Here is a 23131-nt window from a genome sequence, read left to right as displayed (position 1 = left end):
TAAAAATCCTAATTGCTTCTATTTTCTTTCGATTATTTGACTCACAAATTCCACATAGCGATTCATAAATGTGTAATGCATGAACAGATATATATATATATATATATATATTGACAACTATGTGAACATATATATATCGGAAGGAAAATATAAATGTAGAGAGTTCATGCATCATAGGGAATGTTTTCATGCTTCATGGTCGTTTCAGATATCTTAATTTATTGTAAAAGAACCTGATTAGCAGAAAACAATTGAGCCTTTGAAATTGTAGAAGATCTTTCTCGAAAAGCTGGAATTGCATCTCCAATGTGTTGTATCACGTTCAACAAAGAAAAATTAAAATGAATTGAATTAATAGCATGTAGATCAATTCAATAAAATAATAAATTAATCATAAATAGAATGATTAAAAAGTAATACTCCCCTAATTGAAGATCAAACTTTCTTTAGTGCAGTGTCAAGAGCATGTTGATAACGTGTTGTAAGCCTAATTTACTAAACTATAATCAGGATATAGAGAGGGTGCGGCGACAATAGAGAGAAAGAGAGAGATGTGTAATTGTGAGGTGTGTGTTATCTCACCCCATTGTGCCTTTATTTATAGTAGTAGGGAAGGTAAATTCCTTACCCTAATATGATTATAACTCTAATAGGATAATATCTAACCCTAGAGAATCTTCTAAAGATATCCCAAATACTTTAGGATTTACACGATCACATTTCCAATCTAATAGGACTGCAACATTATCCAATTGAATCCAATATATAAGTGATTGAATTTAAAAAATATAAAAGTAGAGGATTGGTCTTTAAATTTAGGGAAATAGACAATAATGACCAATTTTCTTAATCTTAAGACCAAAATAGGACAAACTACCTATGCACACCATGCACAAAAGCGAAATGATGAAAATACCCATATAAGAGGAGTTTTCTGTTAAGGACCATCCTGCTTGTTGGAAAATACCCAATTGAATCCCTTGAGATACTGCTTGTTGGAAAGGTGACTTCTCGTTTTTTGTTTGCCTGGTTCGAGCTTTTGGGTATGCTATTAACATGATAGCCACTTTTCTTGAATCCCAAGGTACATTTTTCAATAGGTTATTTGTTGGCAAAACTTTGGAGTAGTTAGTCACATTTGGAAGAACTGAGGAGGATGGTGTGCTTGGTGCTGGATGGAGTTATTACGACGATAGTTCTTATTTTGTTCGGTTTGGATATGGCACTTTTTGCGACATGGTATGAGAGTTTCTACAGGCAACATTGGTTGACAAAGGAGTTTTGCGAACTTATATTTGGAGGATCAAATTTACAATATGGAAAATTGTGCACCCTTGGGAAATTACTGCTTGCTTATTGAGACAACAAATGTGTGGTTGATATCGAGGGCGACTGACTGTTGTATCGATAACTTATTCGTTGGGTTCGTTAAGCAAGTAGACAGGAAGACTCGTCTACGATAGTTGTTACGGATTTGCTATTGTTAGGGCTCGACCCTAAAGACACACATGTTCTCGTAGTACGTGACGTTACGTATGCTTAGGTGAGACCCACTTTCATTTTCAGTTTTGGTTTTTCAGTACGAATATTTTAAATTTCCTTATTATAGTTATATATTGTATTTTTGACGTTACAAATTTTTGGGTGAGTTATTTCTACTTTTAGTGTTAATTTCAATACGAAGTTTTTGACCTCTACATTATTACATATCTATTTTGAAGTTATCGTATTTTACGTACATATTTTTGACCTTACGTCATTATATGTTTTCGACTTTATATCTGTATAAAGTATGTGTTTCTACTTTTACGCTGATGGGGGAAGACTGTATGAGCTTTGAGGCACAAAAGATGGAATCATTGCAATCCATTGTGACGGGGCAACATTTTCCCTTTTGTGCAACCGCTCTGACTTGATCTCTTCGTTACGTATGTATACATATATATATTTTTTTCTTTTTTTCCATTTTCGGGTTTTTCAGTGTAGTAAGTTATTTCAAATTTCGGGGACGAAATTTCTTTTAAGGGGGTAGATTGTAAAACCCTTCCCCAAAATTATTATGTAATTTTACTTTTTCCCTAAAAGTTTATAGAATCTTGCAATTTGGTCCCCTATCCTAATCTAATTTGGACCTTCCATCTAGATTTTCTTTCTCCTGCACGCTGCCACGTGGCAGCCCACAAACTATCTCTACCTCTAGATCTCCTTCCCCCGAAGCTCTTTCAGATCTCTCACTCTCTTAGCTCACTCTTCTCTCTTACTCTTTCACGCTCTATCTTTCTCTCGAACTTTTTCTCCCCAATCTACACCCATGCACGCACTCATCCACACACCCACACCACCGACGACACACCACCACCACCCTCACCCTCGTGAGAACCCCCCTCCCTCTCCACTGTCTTCGTGAAGTTCCAGGGCGCCCAGAGGACACCCAACCCAGGTCCAGCGAACCGTGGGTGTGCGAGCCTAAATCCGACCACCTCCAGCCTTTGCTCGATGAAACAAAGGTAACAAACATCTCCCCCTCGTTTCACTCTTCATTTTGGTGCTTAGATCGAACCCTAGGGTAGTAGTTCGTCATTGACCGGAGCTGGGGAAGCTCCGGCGTCCTTTTCCCTCGTCGAAACCAGGCCGTTGAGCCAGCTTACCCAAAACCAAAACAAACCAGGCCCCTTTGGGCCGTGTATAGAACTCGGTCAACGTTGACTTTAACCGATCAATGGTCAATGTTGACTTTTTAACTTTTTTTGGGTTTTCCTCCGGGATCCCCTTAGGTTAATTTCAACATTATGGACCCGTTTTTGACGTTCGTTTTCCGAAATTCAATCATTTGATAAAGTTTTATTAATTGGACTCTTTATGTGCTTAGGGGTAATTTTTTATGGCGTTTCCGTCTTCGCTAGTTTGTGTGGCTCTTCAACAGCGAATTATTTGTGAGTGAACCCCTTCTCAAATGAACGTTTTAATAGTAAAAATGCATACATGAAAAGCATGATTGAATGATTACGTTTTTATGAAATGTTTTATGAGATATTATGCTTACTTAGAATATTTCCCATGTTCTTTGTAGGATATCTGATGGATGACAATATATTATTTAGAACATGTTTTTACACACTTCTTTATAATATAGATGATGGATGACTTTATACTATGAAGATGTTTTTGAGATATATGTACCTATGTTTGGAAAAATTATGTTCAATGTTTTTGTGCGTATCTAGTGGTCACTGTTCTATCTACGGGTGATGTTACTTATATTGCCTTCGGGCGGACATGTGTAGGGCACTGTTTTGTGCATATGGAAAAAAGATATTTAAATTGCCTTCGGGCGGGCGTGTGTAGGGCACTGTTCTGTGCATATCTTATATATATATATATATATATATATATATATATACTTGTTCTGTGCATAAACCTATATATATAAACAGGTTTATTTAAATTGCCTTCGGGCGGGCATATATAGATATTTAATAGTAAAAATGCATACATGAAAAGCATGATTGAATGATTACGTTTTTACACACTTCTTTATATTGATACTGATATCACTAGTTAGCACACTATATACAAGATATGTTTTATGGCATGTTAGGGTTTTCGGAAAACCTACCATTTACTATGCTATTAGTTTTCATTAAACTTTGGGGGTTAGTATGTTGATAACTATTTCAGTATTTTATATATATATATAAACTTGGTCCACTCATGTTTGTTTTGCGCCCTCTCAGGACTTAGAATCTAGGCGTACAATCCCAGAGTCAAAGCACTTCCGCATCGGCATCTTCGAGTCCTCTCGGTGTAGGACCCATTCTTTTATTCATTCAATTTTATATTATTCCTTTTAGTGTTCTAGTTAGTTGTATGCTTTGAACACATTCCTCATTTGCATATTAATTACATTTAAATTTCTTTTATCTTATTCATATTTTAGTTCTCATATTTTCAATAAATGACTTTCGTCACCCTCGGGTGTCGGCCAGTACGTGACCATTCCGATGTCCCACAAACATCGGGATTGGGATGTGTCAGCATATCATGTGCATGTCGTATGCATGTCACTGGAAATATATGATTTTTAATGAAATCAGGTCAAAAATTTGTAAACTACAGATCTTTAAGGAATTTCTAGAACCAAAGGCCTTTACATATCCCCCAATGCCATTAATTGTGCGATGCACGTTCACAACAAAATCGACGTTGCAGGTATCATCCACAACTTCATTTTCGACCTCGATGGCGACGCCGTCGTGACCAGCATCGAGTTCTATTTTTCCCAATACCTGATTTTCCAAAATGGAGGCAAAATACTAACCACATATTGCTCCAAAGCTCTCGCACTCGAAGATTTTCTCCAAATATTGCATCAAGAACCCTAATTTCTCACAATAAAAACAAAAATCCCAGATTAAAAAATTAAAAGCTCTGATCTTTGCTATGACACTCGAATTCCAAAAAAATGACCCATTGCATCAATAGGACAAGCGCCTCCGATCTTAACCGTGATGCTTGAATTCTAGAAAATGACCCATTGCATCAATAAGACAAGCGTTAAGAAAATAATAGAATAGAGAGAGAGAGAGAGAGAGTCTTAATTGAACTTTAATGGTGTGGTTGTGTGCCATCACGGCCAATTGCAAGTATCAACTCATGGCTTCTATCCATCGAGAGAGAGAGGTTACCTCAATTTGACTCTGAAGGAATACACCCATAATAACCCATTTCTATCGGTGATGTTTCTCTCTCTCTCTCTCTCTCTCTCTCTCTCTCTCTCTCTCCTCTTTGTTTCTCTCTACAAAATGAGAAATGAGAGTTGGAATTTCTGGGTAATCCATTTATTTAGGAGGGCAATTTGATAATTGTAAGTTTTAAGAAAATCATATTTATGTCATATTGTTATGTTTGTCTAGTGTATGCTCTATGAATATCCAAAAACCCTATTTTGGTCCAAGATTAAGAAAATAGGTCATTTTTGTCTATTTCCCTTAAATTTATGTCTAATCAAAGCTTTAAGCTTTAATAAAAAAAATTTGTGAGTATGGCTCTTTGCATATGTTGCATTGTGGAGCAATGATCCTATTTGGTAATACCGTTAAAATTTCATCCAAAATAAAAGGAGCAATAAACGATGGAAGTTTCCATGGTCCTACCTAAAAAGACCATTGTTGTATGTTATGACAAGTGCAATGACCAATACTTACGAACTTTTAGTTTGGAGATGAGAATTCCAGAGTTAAAGTTTGGGAGTAATGCTCCTAATTATCTAAATTACATATTAATAGAATCTTTTTTGTCAACTAAAAGAGGATGAAAAGACGATTTAGTCTTCTATCACAAAAAAAAAAAAAAAAAAAAGGCCAGTAATGTAATTTTTCTAAACCTACATGTGATTTTAGCATATATCTAATATTAAAAAATAAAAAATAAAAAAAACCTCTCACACGTTCTCTTTCTCGTCCTCTCTCTTTATTTTAAAAACAAAAATAAAAAATACAAACACACACACACAAAGTGTTAGGCATATACTAGTCTTTTAAGAAATGTAATTTGGTAGCATAAAAGCCAAGCAAAAGAACTATTTCATCAATCAGTTTAAGTAGCTTACGTGGACTGGATTGGATTTTGAACATGCATAATTAACCTTCTTCAAATCTTAGATGAACAAACTGATAACCATAACATCATTTAATATTTGGAAGACAAGTGAAAGTTACTAGTTATTTATCCCAACTTAATATGTATGTTACCTAAAAGTTGTGACAATTTCTTATTTGCTAAGAATAAATAAGGTTGAGATTTGAAATTAGACATGAACAAGTAAAATACTACTACATGATTTGGAATAGAAAACTTGGATCGTTGTTGTCTCTATCCAAAGAATAGCAGCTTCAAAACCGATTAATGATTTGTATCTAAACTAGTGATCGATGGCATGCGCAAATTTGCATGCATGTACGTGTAAGAGTGTTGCAGTTGGAGGAGAGATTTTTTAGTGTGACTGGAATATAAGGTGGTACACCACGTGTTACTATATCAATGGTGGAATATGTGTGCTAAAATGTTAATAACTTAAAAAATACAATTTCTCACTACTTATATAAAAGCATGTGGTGTACCACCCATGTTCCTGTCACAATGAAAAATTTCTCAAGTTGGAGGAGGGAGCAAGGCAATTTGTTCGTGCGGCGAAGGGTGGAAATATGCCATCACTAAGACCGACGGACCTGATGCTGGCAAGGCTTACTACAATTGTGGTGAAAGTTGCACCTGCGTCATGTATGCTAGCCATCACCACCCTATATGTGTATAACTTGATTTTGTTGTGGTAGTACTGATATTGATTACATTCCAATTACTGCCTAATTCTTTTTTGACGCCAGCGGTGGAGATGTGATGGTGAAGGAGCAAGAGAAACTCGGTCCAAGCGAATCATACTGTGAATGCGGTGAAGGGCGGAGTAGTGTAGTCACCAAATTGAAGACCCAGATGCTGGAAAGGCCTTCGTTGAATGTGCTGATGGTTGCACCTCTGTGACTAAAGCCTAAAACTATGGCTTCTATTTCTAGTTCTAGGGGATTACTGGCTCATATAGCGTTGTGTGTGATTTCGAACAACGGAAGCGAATTGTTAGATTATATCTCGCTCCGTTACATATTCATTAGCTGTTCGATTATCCTTTTTTTCGTGTTTCTGTCGTGGTTTGTTTACAAATAAATGACTACATTCCGGTACCCTCTACGTCATCGTCATTTATAGAAACATGTAAAGTGATGATATGTTTTCAAAGCATCTATATTGTCATAGCATGTTCATGTGAAAATTCAATAATTTAAATACAATGAAGAGGAGCAATTTCATTTACAAGGTACGTACCCCATCTCTTAATTCATTCTCGCCGATTCAAATGTGCAATTTTTATTTATTTTCAAAATTAGCCAAAACCCAGCATTCTTAATGGAAATTGGGGAAACCCCATTTGATTTTGTACCACTTTGTATTTTTTTTTTTTTTTCAATTTTTGGGGGACAATGTATCGATACTAATGCATTGTTGATCATGTACTTTAGGGCAGTGCAGATGAGTTGAATAGGGGTATTTTGCTGATATGTCAGAGCTTAAGATGCATCGTGGGAAGATAAGGAAGCACTACTATTATCCCGTGAAAATTTGTTACATTTTAAATGTGTTTTTGCATCCATAGTTTATTTTTGAGTTTAGGATGATCAACCCGGTATACATTCTTTTGCTTAATTTGGATTTTAATCTTAGTTTCTGTGTGTAGATTCTGTGGCAAATAAAATCATAGTTCCTGCAATGTCAGCTGTAAAATTTCCTGAGTTTGAAGTGAACTACTCTGATGGAAAAACCCTAAGCTGCCCGTTAGCTCCAATGGGAATGGAAATGTCGCCGAACCCTAAATTGGAAATTCCCAAGCATCCTTAGTAATCCCTTCATTTCGAGCAAGCCATGTAGTCGAGATTATGTTTCATTCTTCTCCATTTTCCATGTTGTTTTATGTGATGATGATGGTTTGTCTTCAATCTTCGTCTTTCTCCTTTGAGTTTCTGGCATCGGTACGCTCAACATCATTTGGATGACAAACCTGTCAATGTGTTTAGCATGGCATGAACGTCAACTCTTCTAATATGCTTTGCCTTATATCGTCTGGTTATTGTGTGGGGGAAGACAAATGGGATTTAATATCCTATTAGATAGTGCGAGACATTCTGGCCATTTCTGTATACAAAGTAGCTTCAGTCTGCATTTAACACTGGTGGTAGGATTACCAGCCCAGTAGTCGACTTCATTCAAGCACAGTGGGCGCTCTCATGTGTGCTCGAAACCCGTTGTGGAGTCAGATGCGAAGTATGCTTATATATATGTGTGTGTGTGCGCGTGTGACTTATTAATTTACCTAACCTAATTTTAATTTTAATTTATTGAAGCAAATTCAAACTCTACTACTCAAGTTGAAGATTTCGTGTTTACTCATGATATTGATGTGAACGTGGTAAAAATTAATCTTTATTTTTGCTTTTTATTTTGGGGTTATTGGTGATTAATTGGGATATTAATTCAATTTATACATTTCTTTTGTAGGCCTCTTTTGGTGACGAGTCTTTGTGATTGAACGTGCTTAAGCATTAGAGTGTTCGAAAGTGTACTAAGATTAAAATCCAAATTAAGCAAAAGAATGTATACCGGGTTGATCATCCTAAACTACATTGAAAATTCTCTCGTTTGAGAGAGAGGGGTCTGACCTGACAGATAGCTCGGGTGCGGTGCTCTGAGTCGCCATGATCACCCAACTTAAGTGTTAAGATATATACTCCTTTCTTGCTGAGGAGCGTCTTCGTCTGAACTAAACGATCGACATATATAGCTCATGACGATATAATAATGGTTACAATATTAGAATTGTCCATAAACAGGGAAATTTTCATGTTCCTGATTAGGCTCAACTCAAAAATATGGAAATCCAGATACTTCTTTTGTATTTTCTTTTGCCACTTTGTCATCACATCATTTTTTGGATTCCAATTGTCTCAACTCATACAATGACACGTGATGTTGAAGATTTGATTGCATTTTATCCCTCAAATTGTTTAGGGAACTTTAACGAAAAGCTCATGGTACTGTTCATTTTAACGAAAAACCACATTTTTACACTAAAAAATCAATCATGTTACTATTTACTTTACCTTTTATTTTGTCCTTATCATTAAAACTCAAAGTTTTTAAACCTTTTTTATTAGTCTTCCTTATTGCTTTAGATAACTTTAACGTAAAGCTCCTGATACTGTTCATTTTAACGAAAATGTTCTAAAAATCAGTCTAGATGCCACTTGGACACTAGACAGTGAGGACCAATGCGATTTAGGAAACGCGAAGACAAATCGGGTAAGGGCTAAGTGGCCGCCTATGCTGGTTAGGCGGGCTAAGCGGTTCCATCATTTTTAACTTTTTTAATCAAGTTTAAAGTTTTTCTAAATAACCTGCTTAATTAGTGAATTTTCAAATTTAGTTTTTGGTTTTACTTATTTTTTTTGTTGCATTTGTGTGATGGCAATATGACTTAAATTTTACATTTTAACTGTCCTAAATTCTCAATACAAGTATAGTTTTTATTTTTTAGTGTAAGCAAGCACTTAATGATATGTTATATAATAAATTTAATCAAATCCGTCTAGTCCGCTAAACCCCGCCTAATCGCCTAGATGCTAGATCCCAACCGACCGCCTGACTAGCGGCTAACGTTTTTTAGAACCTTCAAGATGGGCAATCATTACAATTGACTCTTCCGTTTTGGTTGAGTCACATTATAAAAGTCAATACTCTCGTCTGGTATCAAGAATTGAATTCGATTAGATAAGTCTTCAGATTCACTGATAGGTATGTCCGAAAGAAGAAATTGATGTTAAATAACAAATTTTAGTGCAGGTGGGAAGGTTCAAGAAGGATTAGCCATGAAGGAAGTTTATCAAACAGAAAACCCCATTAACAGAAATTTCATACACGAAACGAGTGCGGTACTTTATCAATCAGGAAACCCCATTAACAGAAATTTCAAAAGAGAAAGCTCCCCCTTTCAATGGAAGTAGAGAACCTGCTACTAAGCAATTATTTGAGCACACAAACCAAAAACATTCAACACTACCAGAGACTGGGATTCCTATGCTGCATCTTCCTTCTTTCCAATCCCATGTGACAAGTTGTAGATCCCCCGTGCCTGGAGAAAACGCCATCGAACATCGCAATTAGATTGCAACAGAAACAAGGGAAAAAACGGTTATTTTTTTTTTTTTTTCAATATAAAAGGCTTACAAAGTCTTAGAAGAAGTGAAGGAATTAGAAACTCACAATAAGGAACAACGAAGTAGCAGCTAAAGCAGCTGGAATGGCAACAGAGGTAATTTTATCATACGGTCCCTTCAGATATGTGTGCTTGTGGATGCTTTGGAACATCTTTTGCTTCTCATAGAGCTTCTCGCGTGGTCGGAAGGGTGGTTCTGACATCCTGTATTACAGACATTATTAAAAGGTCGTTCTATGAAAGTAATATCCAAAAACTAAATTTCTCCAAAAGCAGAAAAACCTCATTGTTCTATAGGTAGAGGTTCCAACAAAAATGCACCACCCAAATATCCCGTGAATAAGCACCATAAACCTGATAAGGGTAGCACAGGGCCTCAATTTCTAGACGCCCATTAGACCAGACACTAATCTTTCCATAGTCCATTGAAAAGAAAGAAGGTTTAGGGGCAGTTTACCAAATTTGGTAATTATGGTCATAATCGGACTTAATCAACAAACAAAATCTGCCGAAAACCAGCAGTTAGCTTCTTCTAATGTTGGAGGTTTAACTAAAAAATGATTCTGCCGACTAACAACCAGAACTTATATACACGCATTGGTGACAACAATACTTGTCTACCATACAATCACTTCAAATGAGTCAAAAACCACAAACAACCTGGACTCTATTATATAAGACGACCAAGTGGAACTGTAACCACTACCCCCAATAGAACTCAGGAACAATAGTTCAACATAGAACATCTCAGCAAAACAATGCTCTAATGTCAAAAACAATACCACGCCAGCGGGGATCATACCAAGGAAGCTAATAAATCCCCGTCAGCCCACATACTGGAAAACTGAATTGATCATTTATGAAATTTCAGGTTCTATGCCTGAGGCGTTCACAATTTCAATTACACTATCTTATGCCATCTCTTAGCCCACATACTGGAAAACTGAAGATTTTAGCCCCTTTCCCTATACATAAATCATAAAAGCATAAAAGCAGTAGCCTGCACACTGAAATTCTACAAACTGCACTTCCCGCTCAATTCCAAACCCTAAAACATAAATCTTTCTCAACGGTCAAATTATCAACCGACAGTATCAATCATTTGCCCTAAACCCAATCTTCATGAAACATTGAATCCAAGATTTGAAAACCCACGTCATGATTGAATCAACGAAATCATTTAAAAAATTCACCCCTCCAACTAAAAAAAAAAAATGGAAATCCTAAATGGGCAATACGTAATCGGGTCAATAAACATAAACATAGCGATCAAATATCAAAGATAACGATTAATCAAAACAAAATAATTAGAAAAGGAATTCAAAGGCAACAAAACCTAACCCTACATCTAAGTGTTTAAGCAGACGAGATTTGTGGGTGTTGGAATATTTGAATCGGAAATTGGAGATTGGGTGGAGGAAATCTTACGCGAAATTGGGAGAGACTGGAGGTGGAGACCAATCAGGTTTCGGAAAGCTGGCGAAACTGCGAGCGATAAAAAGATGTAAGAAGTGGAAAATGATGCGGAAACTTCTAGTCCGATTGGGGTGGGGTATACTCCTCTTCGGTTATATTGGAGTCCAGATCTGCTGTCCCCGGATTACCTCTGCCCAGCCTGCGACTTCCGTCTACTTTTGACACCTGTCCCTGTTTAACCCGTTAACTTTTAGGGGTGTGCTATTCACACACCTCTTTTTACTTCTCACATACTAATTATTAATTTTTGTCCTTTGATCTTCTTTAATTCAGTCGATCCGACGGACGCAAATTAAGAAGGTGTGTATGAAGTAAAAAGGATGTGTGGATATCACATCTCAACTTTTATATTAGAGTTAAGTAGTAGGCAAGAGACCAAGTGAACTTTTATCATTTACAGAGATGAATTCTAGAATGATGTACTTATACCAGTCAAGATGGAGTCTTTTACGATATAGAATCCTTATTAAACCGTAAGAATTCTAGAAGTTATTTAGGAGTAGATATTGCATTTTCTTAAAAGTGTAATTATTTTTGGCGCACTCCAATCCGTATATTGTAGGAACTCCAAGAACATAGAAAAACTGACTGATTCCATACCAAATTAGGTTTGTGTATCTTGAGACAAACATGGTCAATCTCAACGAAGTTGACGAACTTCTCTCCGAACAGAATGATGATTGTATCGCTGATCCATATGTGCATCTTTGTGACGAAAACTATTCAATCCATGATCGGAATTATGAGGTATTCGTGTTTCTACCCACCTTACTTTGGCTTTGGAAAATCATGCTCCCACAATGATATGGATGATCAAGTAACCTTTGTTTTCTAGGTCCTAGATGATCAAGTCAATATATATATATATATTTTGTTGAGTCAATTTTTCAAGTGAATTGAGTGAATTATCTTCTCAAGTTTTATTAGCATGTTTTTGATTAAAACATCGTGCCAAAATATGATGAAACATTTATTTTAAACAAAATAAACTTACAACAAAGGTCCAATACATGTACACAAAGTAAAATGGGACCTTCCAAACAAACCAAAAAAGCCCAACCAAACGTTGGGACCCAAGAAAACAACCGAGGGTTCGCTGCAACCACTGCAACAACAACAGTGCATGTTGATCCGCACAAATCCCATCCCCCAACAGAACCTCACCTCAACAATCCCATCAACCAATTCCAACCTTCAGTTCAAGAACGGCCACATATAACAAAGAACCTACAACAAAGTGAAAGAAGTGCGTGGAAATCCACGAGCAACACTACCATCTAAGGCAGACAGCAAAGAGAAAGTGAAGGTGTTTGGAACACCCGACCCAGTGGAGGCACCATATCAGAACTCACCGACTCGACAAGCCGCATAATGCGGCGAAACTTGACTAAAGATCGGAAATTAGAGGAAGGAAGAGGAGATACACCAATGGGATGAGAAGAGGGTAAATCAAACTAGGAACCAGGGGAAAAAGTAGCGAAGGGGAGAAGAGAAGGAGACAAAGGCAAAAACAAAAGAACACCCACCGATCCCGGCAACAGCTAGGATCGGCAGCAACGAACTTGAACACGATTGAGAACCACTCTCACACGAAAGGGTGAGAATCGCCCTCAAGAAGAGGGAAGGTCTATCACAGGGAGAGAAGATTCTAGAATTTTTTAAGTGCGAGCATTACTCTCAAATATTTGGAGTAATTCTAAATTGGTCCAAACATTTTAAAATATTTCAATAGTTACGTATCATTAAAAAATTGAACATGTATTAGACCATCAACGTGAAGTGATGACCTAAATAATTATCATAGTAAATTTTCACTCCTTTTAAGCTAAACAAATTTAAAGTTTAACTTCGCTTAGAGGTTGTGAATTTAAAACTGTGTAAATGACTTGTTAGTGAAAATAAACTTAAGTATTTGTCTAGCCCGTCACTTAATATAATAGCATCATCAATTAATGGTAGTTACTCATCGGTATCCAATGAACATCCAATTTTTGAAACACTAGGTAGGTATTTGAATGCTTAAAAGATTGGGGAAATTAAGTGTAAATATCGAAACTTCTCACTTGCAAGAGAAAATAAATACAATTAGATTGTAATTGATAGGAGGCGAATGACTTAACCTTATAATAAACTAGCAATAATATGATTCAAACCGTAATACTGACTACAGTTATTCACATTTAACTAAATAAAAAATATAAGCCAGGAAAAAAAATTCCTAAACCGGGTGGTTATCCAGTACTAGAATAAAAAAAGAGCATTTTCACCTTCTCCCCCCTTTTCTTCCTTCGAGCTGTGGCCAGGGCGCAACCTCACTAGCTACCTCTGCCCGGCAGTTCCTCATCCGGTTTCTGCAGAAAAAATGCCTTCAAAGGATAAAATCGCCTATTTTTACGACGGTACACACTCTCTCTCCTCCCTCCTATCCTAATCCCTTACTCCCACAAATCTCTCTCTCTTAATCCCTTTTGGGTTTTCTAGGATTGTGAAACATTTGAGAAATTTAGTTTGATAACAACAATGGGTATCTGCAGGGGATGTGGGTAGCGTCTACTTTGGGCCGAACCACCCCATGAAACCGCACCGGCTATGTATGACCCATCATCTCGTCCTCTCCTATGATCTCCACAAAAAGATGGAAATTTATGTAAGTATCCAATACTTGTAAGTTTGTTCAATTTTTTGTGTCATTGGGTGTGCAAGTGTTGACTTCAAGCATTAATCTTTGTGTTGTTTATTCTGGTATTCCCCAGCGGCCGCATAAGGCGTATCCGGTGGAGCTTGCGCAATTCCATTCAGCTGACTATGTTGAGTTTCTGCACAGGATTACGCCCGACACCCAGCACTTGTTCTCGAATGAAATGGCAAGATGTATGACTGTTTGTGGCATTGCTGTGTGTATATTGTTAATTTGTGCTTTTATATAGTGCTTTGGTGTTCTTTGTTATGAGCCTGAACATACAACAGTTGGTTAAGATGTGCTGGCATAGGTGTAATAGAAAAATTTATCACGAGAAAGTGGTGTTCACTTCACTTACAGGATACTAAAAGAAAGAAATCATGATCAACTAGCTAAGGTAGGGATTTTCGGAACTTCCTGATAGGCATGGCTGAGCAGAAGTGGTTAGAGTCAAGATTAATAGGTGTTCTTTGACTGTATTTCTTTTTTCTGGCATGCTAAGTTTTACTTTTTAATAAGTCATTGAACTACAATATTAAGTTCTGCATCATTTTAAAACTTTTAGGGTGTGTTTGTTGCACCTCCTTAACTAGGACTAGCTTAAGTAGAACTACTGTCCCATGTGTGGTGAGGTAAGGATTAACAATTAATGAGCTTAGCTTGGGACCACTCCGACTCCAGACCTCCTTAACTGGTCTTACACAGTCCTGTGTGGAAGTGGAGGATTATCTTGGACTACCAAAACCCGTATCCCTTCCCTGTCTGCAATTTCACTGCGTCGTATGCTCGTCAGTTCGACGTCGTCGTTCCCTGCCCCACCCTGATTGAGACACTGCAGCACCAAAAATTCTGATAAAAAAGTTCATGATGAATCCGTCAAGAAATTCAGACAAAAAATTCCATCAGGATTAGTCACTTCCCACCCCTTTTCATCATTGGACGCTGTCAAGAAATTCCAATCAAAAAGTTCAAAGATCTTGTTGAAGCTCTGCCCTGGTAGCTTGACAACTCTGTCCTATTTCTGATGGGTGAGTGGGTCGGTGGGATGGCCAAAAAAGCAATTCCCATATGAAGATTGAGAACGATGATCAACTATTTCAGAACAAATTGTCAAATTCCCATCCGAGTTTCGCCAATTTTGGAGGAGAGAGGATAGAGATGGTGGTGTTGCACTGGATGTGAGGTTCTTTATTTATTTAGTTTTTAAGTTTTTAGATTTTCATTTTTAAAGCAACAAATGTGAATTGAAATTGATTAAAAAAATTAATTTGGGCCCCAAAATCAGTCTATAGCCTAGTCTGGCATTGAACCAAACACTTCACTAATCTTATCTTGCTTAGTCCAAGCCAAGCCAGTCTAGCTTAGCTCCTGAAGCTAGTCCAGTCTAAGATAGTCCGGGGCACAAACGCACCCTTAGAGCTTAGTGGTTACTTTTTCTGTTAGTAAATGTTGTAACTCATTTAAATGTGAACCAGAATATTAAAAAAAAAAGTTTTATTTGGTGTTAATTAATGGTCAATGTTAATCAGTTTAATTTCAAGAAATTTTAATTGTTAGAAAGAAAGTGGCATTGACTGCCACAATTAGGTTCTTGGAGTCGCTATTGCAAAATGGTTGTCAGAGTTTTCTTGGTTTTTTCTGTTATTGAGGACGAACATAAAACAACATAAAATTTCACTTACTCTTCTCTTTGAGTACCACTCTTTAGCTTTCTGCATGAGTAGTTCAAACCTCTGACTTGGTTTACTGCAGTCCCTGCAATCTCTTTCCAATGTGCTCATGTGGTTTACTGATTCTTTTTGTTTATCTTTATGCCAGATAATCTTGGAGAAGATTGCCCTGTATTTGATAACTTATTTGAATTTTGTCAAATTTATGCTGGAGGAACAATAGGTAATTCTAGTTATCTAATGTCGGAAGTGTGGGTTGCAACTATTCTACCCTATCCGTTGATTGAACTTTTCTTGCAGATGCTGCACGTAGGTTGAACAATAAACTTTGTGATATTGCTATCAATTGGGCTGGTGGACTACACCATGCCAAAAAGTGTGAGGCATCCGGATTTTGTTACATCAATGACTTGGTCTTGGGGATCTTGGAGCTTCTAAAACATCATGCCCGAGTATTGTATATTGACATAGATGTGCATCACGGTGATGGTGTAGAAGAAGCTTTCTATTTTACTGATAGGTACATAGCTGTTCTTATAATAAATTTGGTTAAGGAATAGGATTATTGAATTATATGTAAATAAATGAAACTTACCTTACTGTTAGCAAAATTACCTCAGGCGTTTATGAACATTTTGGTTGTGTTTGATATAAGCAAAATGATGATGCTATTTGTAAATATTTTTAACTTGCTAAATATTTGGTTGTGTTCAAAAGGGTGTTGATCATAAGAGTTGGAATTGTTGCTTGAGAAGATAACTTTGCATTCATGTATGTAATAAACTTATAGATGAATAGAATTAAAGTTTTAACATACTATTTTATGGATATGGTATTTAGAAATTTGGTCTTGTAATGAATTATTGAATTGTTGTATAGCTTAACTAGTTCTCTGTTCAGAAATATGTGATTCTATCATTCTAGCAATTTAGACATTACCAATGTTAACTAACTAATGCATACACCATGATTTATACAGTTTCTTACTCAGTTTCTGATGTTTTCCTTTTTTATGGTTACCTATATGTCATTTACTCACCAGGAATTGTATTCAATATAGCTATATATTTTCGTCTTGTTACCAATCCTATGATTCCAGACAAATTTAGAAGTTAATTTGACTAGAATTTTCCCTCCAATGGTGAAATTTTTTACAAGTATTTGTTCAGTTACCAGGTTTTTTAATGTAGGTTTTGTAATTTTGTTGAACACAAATTGAATCAATTGACTTTTTATTTACAGGGTGATGACTGTTAGCTTTCATAAGTTTGGGGATTTGTTTTTCCCGGGAACAGGTGATGTTAAGGTAACCTTTCAAACCATTTTGTTTAATTTTTATAGTATTTTCCATGGTGAAAATTGTTAATCAATTAGAATGCATGAGTTAATTTGTTGCGGTGTTCCTTTCTCAGTTAACACGGGGAATTACTTACGTGATCAGCTGCAAGCACAAAATTGAAAGATACACACACACAAGGAACAAACATTTGTGCACACACAAAGGCATTTGAATATGTGAGATGCATAATAATAACTAGTTGACATGCTTGCTGCTTTGGACAATGTTTTTGTTTGGTCTTGCCTTCATTTATTTGACAATCTGGCATGAAATTTTTATGTTGTAAAACCTGGAAATGTTGTATGTCCCTTTGCTAGTCTTCAGTAAGTTGAAATTGTAATGGTATTTATTAATATCATTTGTTTTGCAGGAAGTAGGAGAAAGAGAAGGCAAGTTTTATGCCATCAACGTCCCACTAAAAGATGGAATTGATGACGCTAGCTTCAGTAGACTTTTCAATACTGTAGGTTCAATTAAAAGCCAGATTCTTACCTTTGGTTTTGGCTTCATGTTGTTAAGTGTAAAACCTTACTTGTAAATTTAAATTTTGTAGATTATTTCTAAGGTTGTTGAGACATATCTACCAGGCGCGATAGTTCTCCAGTGTGGAGCGGATTCTCTTGCTGGAGACCGTTTGGGCTGCTTCAATCTCTCCATTGATGGTGCATATCTTATTGTAATTGAAGCACTTTTTTCTCCTCTTCTGTATTGTCTTTAAAGCACATCATCCTTGTTTTTTCTTTGATTGATTATTAATGGTCTCAAGCTAGCTGGTGCTTTTGGTGGTTGCTTATATGTTATGGTAAAGTTTACTCTGTCATGACATTTGCTTCTTACAGGTCATGCTGAATGTGTTAAGTTTGTGAAGAAATTCAATATACCCTTACTGGTATGCTCTTTAACCGATTGAACCTTGGCCGCCTTTCATCAATGTCGTATATCTAGTGTACAGAGAATGTTTTCTGTCTGCAGGTTACAGGAGGTGGGGGATACACGAAAGAGAATGTTGCTCGGTGTTGGACTGTTGAAACTGGGGTTCTTCTTGATTCAGAACTTCCCAATGGTACTTTTATCAAATAACTCTTCATTTTAAACTGTGTGTAGTGGAAACAGGAACTTTATTAAAATGAGGTAATAAGGAGAAAAAAGTCCAGTCTAGGGAGGATAACCATGCTGATATGATCTTGGTTTGATAAAGGAATGCTGAAGATCTTATCATTCAATGTGTTTTATATAGACTTTGAAAAATATATCTTTTTCTTCCCTCCTTTTTGGGGGTTGCAGGAAGGAGGTATCGTAATTGACAATGATTATTTTATAGTTACATTCTTTAAGTTTGTAAAATTTCTAATGTTTCTGTTGATGTATTCATACACACCTGGGAAGGATACCAAATAACTTTTGAAAGCACTCTTATACCCATAATACTGACAAAATCCTCACTCTGAGATTTAAGAAAACTTTTGATATCTAATTTGAAACTGTAATGATATCTTGAGATTCGTCTCCATGGAGAATTGCTGAGACTTGTTTACCCTCTTTCTTATCTTTTTTCATTTACTTCCAAGAAGGTTTTTTTCAGAATGCATTCGCGGTGCTTATCTTGATTTTGATAAGGATTGTGCTAGAATAAATCAATACATTTTATGATTCAGTGATAGTTTTTGTTGTGTCCATGTTTTATATTTCAGTTCTCTTATTTAAGATCATGTGTGATAATTTTAGTTGTGTTGGGTTGATATGCAGCTTTGTATGTGACTTGTCTTTTCTAACTGTCATGGCATTGGAGGGTTGAATGACCTATGCCATGCTGATTCCTGTGAGCATATCTTCTCGCTAACCAGCAGTGGCCTGCATGCATGATTGCTCGCAAGTAAATTCCTATAATTAGTAGTTTAATTGTTCGAGGTGTTTGATTAATATGTTGCATTAGTTTGGGTAATTAGCAATGGGCATGGCATGGAAGTTTCTCATATCTGCGTGCATTTCTATTTGTTGGTTAGCAATGACCTGCATGCACTTTTCTTTCTCTTTATTTTTGCTATCTTCTTGTTGGTCTCAGACTCGGGTTCTGATTTATTTTTTTCCTGGCTGCCATTGTTAGATTTTTAATTGTCTTGTGTAAGGTGCATACGTGGCTGCTATTGTTGCATCTGCAACCCCACTTATCATTTGAGCGTTCTTAAATCTTTTTAGTTCAGATTAATAGTTTGAGCGGTCACTTTTCTATGCATGTGGGAGTCCGTTCCAGCATGGTTTTACTCTGAATACGAATATCTTATTTGCAGAGATCCCAGATAACGAGTATATCAAGTATTTTTCTCCAGACTGCTCGTTGAGGATTCCAAGTGGGCATATAGTATGGCATTAATTAAAGTTCATATTTTGCCTTTACATTATTCAGAAAGTTGGAATATTTTTTTTTTAACCAATTTGATTGCCACAACTGATGTTGGTAGTCTGTAGTAGGTGGATATTAAAATGCTTCAAATTCGTCATTACTAGTTTTTCAATTTTCAGTGATTCTTCTAGAAAGCCTAAATCTGTTTCTTTCTTTTGGGTAAGCAGGAGAACCTAAATAGTAAATCGTATCTTAGCACGATTAAAATACAAGTCTTGGAAAATCTGCGTTGCATCCAACATGCTCCTAGCGTACAGATGCAAGAGGTAAGCAATCGAGTAGCTGCCAATGCAGGTATCTAGCATTTAACACATAAAATAAATAGGAATTCACCTTTTTTCTTGTTTAGATTAACAGTATAGCAACATAATATGTCAGACTTTTATACCATTCCTCTTCTTTACTGCGTGCAAATTATTAATCGTGACATCTTGATAGAATTATGCTCTTATATAATGTGGTTTGCTCGTTACAAGTACCATGAAGAACGAAATAAATCTAACATGCTTTCTAGAACATATAGGATTGTCCAGGCTTGAGTGACAGATCCATGAATCAGGGAAATCTGCTAGGTCTATTGATTTGTCATTGTTTTTACCATCTCTAGATTAGAAAATGGCCAGAATATCATACTGAGATTGCATTCATGATATAAGTTGTCATGCCCTGAGACGTGCTCTACAGATTAGTAGGATACTCAAAGAAAAGTGATTCCAATGAGTTTCCCAGATGACCCAGATTGATCCAACACAACTGGTATGAGACTCGGTGTGCACTTTCACACCAAATAGGTCTCCATTAGGGCCGATAGTCAAATCTCTAACATCCTCTTCATAAATCAGACTTTTTTAGATGGCAGGCAGTGTCCCTGAGTCCGCATGATGGTATAGGCTGATTCTAATACCATTTATCACGATTCAACGATACATTTTCCGCATTGACATAATAGTTGAAATGGCTAGTAACTGATGAGACTTCTCGAAATGGTTTTTACGTACTTAGGTCGATCAATGCAATCGTTGTAGGACCGAACACATGCGCAGACACCCATATCCAAGTATATAGCATAAGTTGACTTGAATCAATGTGTTGCGTATGGCAGGTTCCACCTGATTTCTATATTCCCGACTTTGATGAAGATGAGCAGAACCCTGATGAACGTCTGGATCGTGAGTAAAATTCCTTGAATCCTTATGCACCAACATGGATGCACTGTACTCATTAGGACTAAAAATATGTTGATTTGTATTTGGCTAATGACACTTCTTAATTTTATGAAATATTCTCCCAGAGCACACTCAAGACAGGCACATTCAGCGCGACGACGAATATTACGAAGGAGACAACGATAACGATCACAACATGGAAGATATGTAAACTTAGCACAAATACCGTGTATTTTTTGGGTATATGCTATTCAGTATGGGAATATTTAACTAGGTACTAAATTATGTTAAGTTGATCAAGAAACAAGAAGGAATTTGCAAATGTGCCTGTTCATATTGGTCTTAGATTTAGTGCTGTAACTTGCGTATGTTGCAAATGGTTTTCTTACCAGCAGTAATTTTATTTGACTTTGAAGACAAAAGTTTGATTATTTTAATTGCCAATAATTAATAGGATTAATTACAATACTTACATGTATTTAATATTATCCGACTGTCGACAGGGTAATTGTATTGAATATATATATATATATATATATATATATATATATATACACACACATGATGCGGGAGGCAGACCTTGAAGAAAACAATTTGAAGACCACTATAATGCATTGGAATAATACGGCTATGTATTTTAACGACATAGGAACTTAGGGTTGAGCGAATATTAGGTTATCTATTCTCCTTTTCTCAATACCCTTGGTTCTGTCTTGCATCAATATATATATATATATATTTTTTTTTTGATAAAAAATATATGTAATTATTTCAGTCAAATTCATAAGTCATTTGATTTGTTTCTAATCGGAAGCATCCATTAGTCAGGGAATCCCGACATCCATCCAAATTGAAAGACTTGGACTCCTAACCATATTGCGAACCAAATAAATGCAAGCATTAATTAAGTTGTAATTTAAACTTTTGGGTGGTTGTGTTTTTGTGTGCAAGTACGTAAAAATAAGAAGTAATGATGGGAGCCTAAAATTTTAAACTAAAATTTCAAACTAAATGATGCGTCATCAATAAGAAATAAGCATGTTAATCAACGCTTAGGTAATATAGGCATCCATTGTATAATTAACATGCGCTAACATAAAAATCATTTTTTAAAAACAAACGATCTTATTTACACTAAAGGGGTGAGTGAGTGGGCTAAGTTTTATAAGGGGCTAACAATAAGGTAATTCAAATTTGCCTTTGGTGAGAACTGAACCTAAGACCTCTCAATTACAAATACCACTAGACTGTAGTACTAAGTGCCAACATAAAAATCATTTTGGGTGCAGAAGATTTGATCTCGTGCTAATGTAGTAGTTGTCCATAGTAGCATTAAAACGTAGATATGGATTCTTTAATATTTAAGAGAAAATCATCTTTTTAAACCATATTTTATAAATTACATGAAGCAACAATAAAGTAAGACTTTATTATTAAAGAATTTAAAAAGATAGTTTCTCTAGCATTACATTTTTTTTTTAAGTAGTTGGGCCATTCAATTCTTAGGTGGTTGTAGTATTTAAATAGGTATTTACTTAAGCACTATATAGTGGTGAATGTATAAATGTTGTACCATAGTTTCTCTCAATATATTAAAAAAATTATATTCTTAAATCATGTTTTGTAAAACACATGATATGACCGTTATAGTTGATTTTTTCTTAATTTCCTAATAAGGAATCCAATCACCATGTGATTAATGGTTGATTTTTTTATTCAAACTACTCAATTAGGGACTTAAAGGAATTTTTTGTGTTCCTAAAAGAATATTACTTCCAATGGGAGAGTCCTTATAATAGAATTCCTTAAATTTGAGGTTTTTTACGATTTTGTTTGATAATTTGATTAGTTGCAAATTTTTTGTTTATGTTAACTTCTTTTTTTTAATTAGATTAACATTACTTTGTTGTAAAATATTTTTGTGAACATTTTGATAAAAAAAAAATTCAAATTCAAATTCTGATACCAATTATTTATTTATCTTTTTCACAAAAATTGTAACTAGAATAGCCATATTATTGGATTATGTCATGCCTACGACATGGCTCCATTATTGGATTATGTCATGATCATCTATTTTTGGTCCATATAAGATTTCAACTCTTTGCAACAATTGGATGAGATTTTCTTATCTCAATCTCATCCGTCGGATTGTTATTTATCTTTTTATCCTCTCACTATAAAAATGATGTCTTTATCTCTCTCACATTCATCCTATTAAACTGTGAGGTGGTGGGAGTCCATAGAGAGTCTTGTTATCATTTCTATTTTGTAAAATACATGATGTGACGATTGATAATTGATTCTTTCTTAGTATTCAAATAAATCACCATGTGATTGATGGTTGATTTTTTTTGGGTAAATTACAAAAAATTACCTCAATTATTGATGTCACGACACTTTCATACCTTATATTTTAAAATTGACAATGTCATACCTCATCTTTAGAATTTGGTCCAATATTATACCTTCCGTTACTTGACTGTTTACTTTTTAGTTAAATGCTGATGTGGCTTGATTCGGACCCCACTTTCTATTAAAAAATCATTAAAATATTATTAAAAACTCAAAAAAAATTATTT

The 23131-nt window shown here is 35.7% G+C and overlaps 2 protein-coding genes across 3 annotated transcripts; one reads left to right on the top strand and one right to left on the bottom strand.

The window, feature by feature from the left end:
* Positions 1-9480: 9480 nt before the first annotated feature.
* LOC137715795 (uncharacterized) lies at positions 9481-11308 on the bottom strand. The gene is made up of 3 exons (XM_068455141.2): positions 10100-11308; positions 9865-10021; positions 9481-9733 (listed from the first exon to the last, which is right to left on the bottom strand). Exons 1-3 carry the CDS (start codon positions 10165-10167, stop codon positions 9677-9679), a joined length of 282 nt encoding a protein of 93 aa, XP_068311242.2. The 5' UTR covers positions 10168-11308; the 3' UTR covers positions 9481-9676.
* A 2210-nt stretch (positions 11309-13518) lies between these two features.
* LOC137715404 (histone deacetylase 9) lies at positions 13519-20971 on the top strand. Of its 2 annotated transcripts, none has more exons than XM_068454725.2 (14): positions 13519-13692; positions 13828-13940; positions 14047-14164; positions 15792-15866; positions 15944-16163; positions 16886-16949; positions 17353-17445; positions 17536-17644; positions 17822-17871; positions 17955-18045; positions 19271-19341; positions 19551-19649; positions 20486-20552; positions 20675-20971. In XM_068454725.2, exons 1-14 carry the CDS (start codon positions 13656-13658, stop codon positions 20758-20760), a joined length of 1293 nt encoding a protein of 430 aa, XP_068310826.1. In that variant the 5' UTR covers positions 13519-13655; the 3' UTR covers positions 20761-20971. The 2 variants fall into 2 exon arrangements, with proteins under 2 accessions (XP_068310826.1, XP_088547354.1); XM_088691228.1 differs by having other exon boundaries at positions 13533-13692; positions 19548-19649.
* The last annotated feature ends 2160 nt before the right edge of the window (positions 20972-23131 follow it).

Source organism: Pyrus communis, chromosome 3 (genome assembly GCF_041283825.1).
Source record: "Pyrus communis isolate YQ-2024b chromosome 3, ASM4128382v1, whole genome shotgun sequence".
NCBI lineage: Eukaryota > Viridiplantae > Streptophyta > Magnoliopsida > Rosales > Rosaceae > Pyrus > Pyrus communis.
The sequence above is the reverse complement of the archived record's forward strand: the minus strand, read 5'-3'. Positions and strand labels throughout refer to the sequence as shown.

Coding starts and splice junctions, on each gene's coding strand:
- LOC137715795 (XM_068455141.2), bottom strand. CDS start 10,167: ATGGTGCTTATTCACGGGATATTTGGGTGGTGCATTTTTGTTGGAACC. Junction 10,022..10,099: donor TCTACCTATAGAACAATGAG/GTTTTTCTGCTT, acceptor TCTGTAATACAG/GATGTCAGAACCACCCTTCC. Junction 9,734..9,864: donor CTACTTCGTTGTTCCTTATT/GTGAGTTTCTAA, acceptor CGTTTTCTCCAG/GCACGGGGGATCTACAACTT.
- LOC137715404 (XM_088691228.1), top strand. CDS start 13,656: ATGCCTTCAAAGGATAAAATCGCCTATTTTTACGACG. Junction 16,164..16,885: donor GCTTTCTATTTTACTGATAG/GTACATAGCTGT, acceptor TTTTATTTACAG/GGTGATGACTGTTAGCTTTC. Junction 17,446..17,535: donor TCAGTAGACTTTTCAATACT/GTAGGTTCAATT, acceptor TAAATTTTGTAG/ATTATTTCTAAGGTTGTTGA.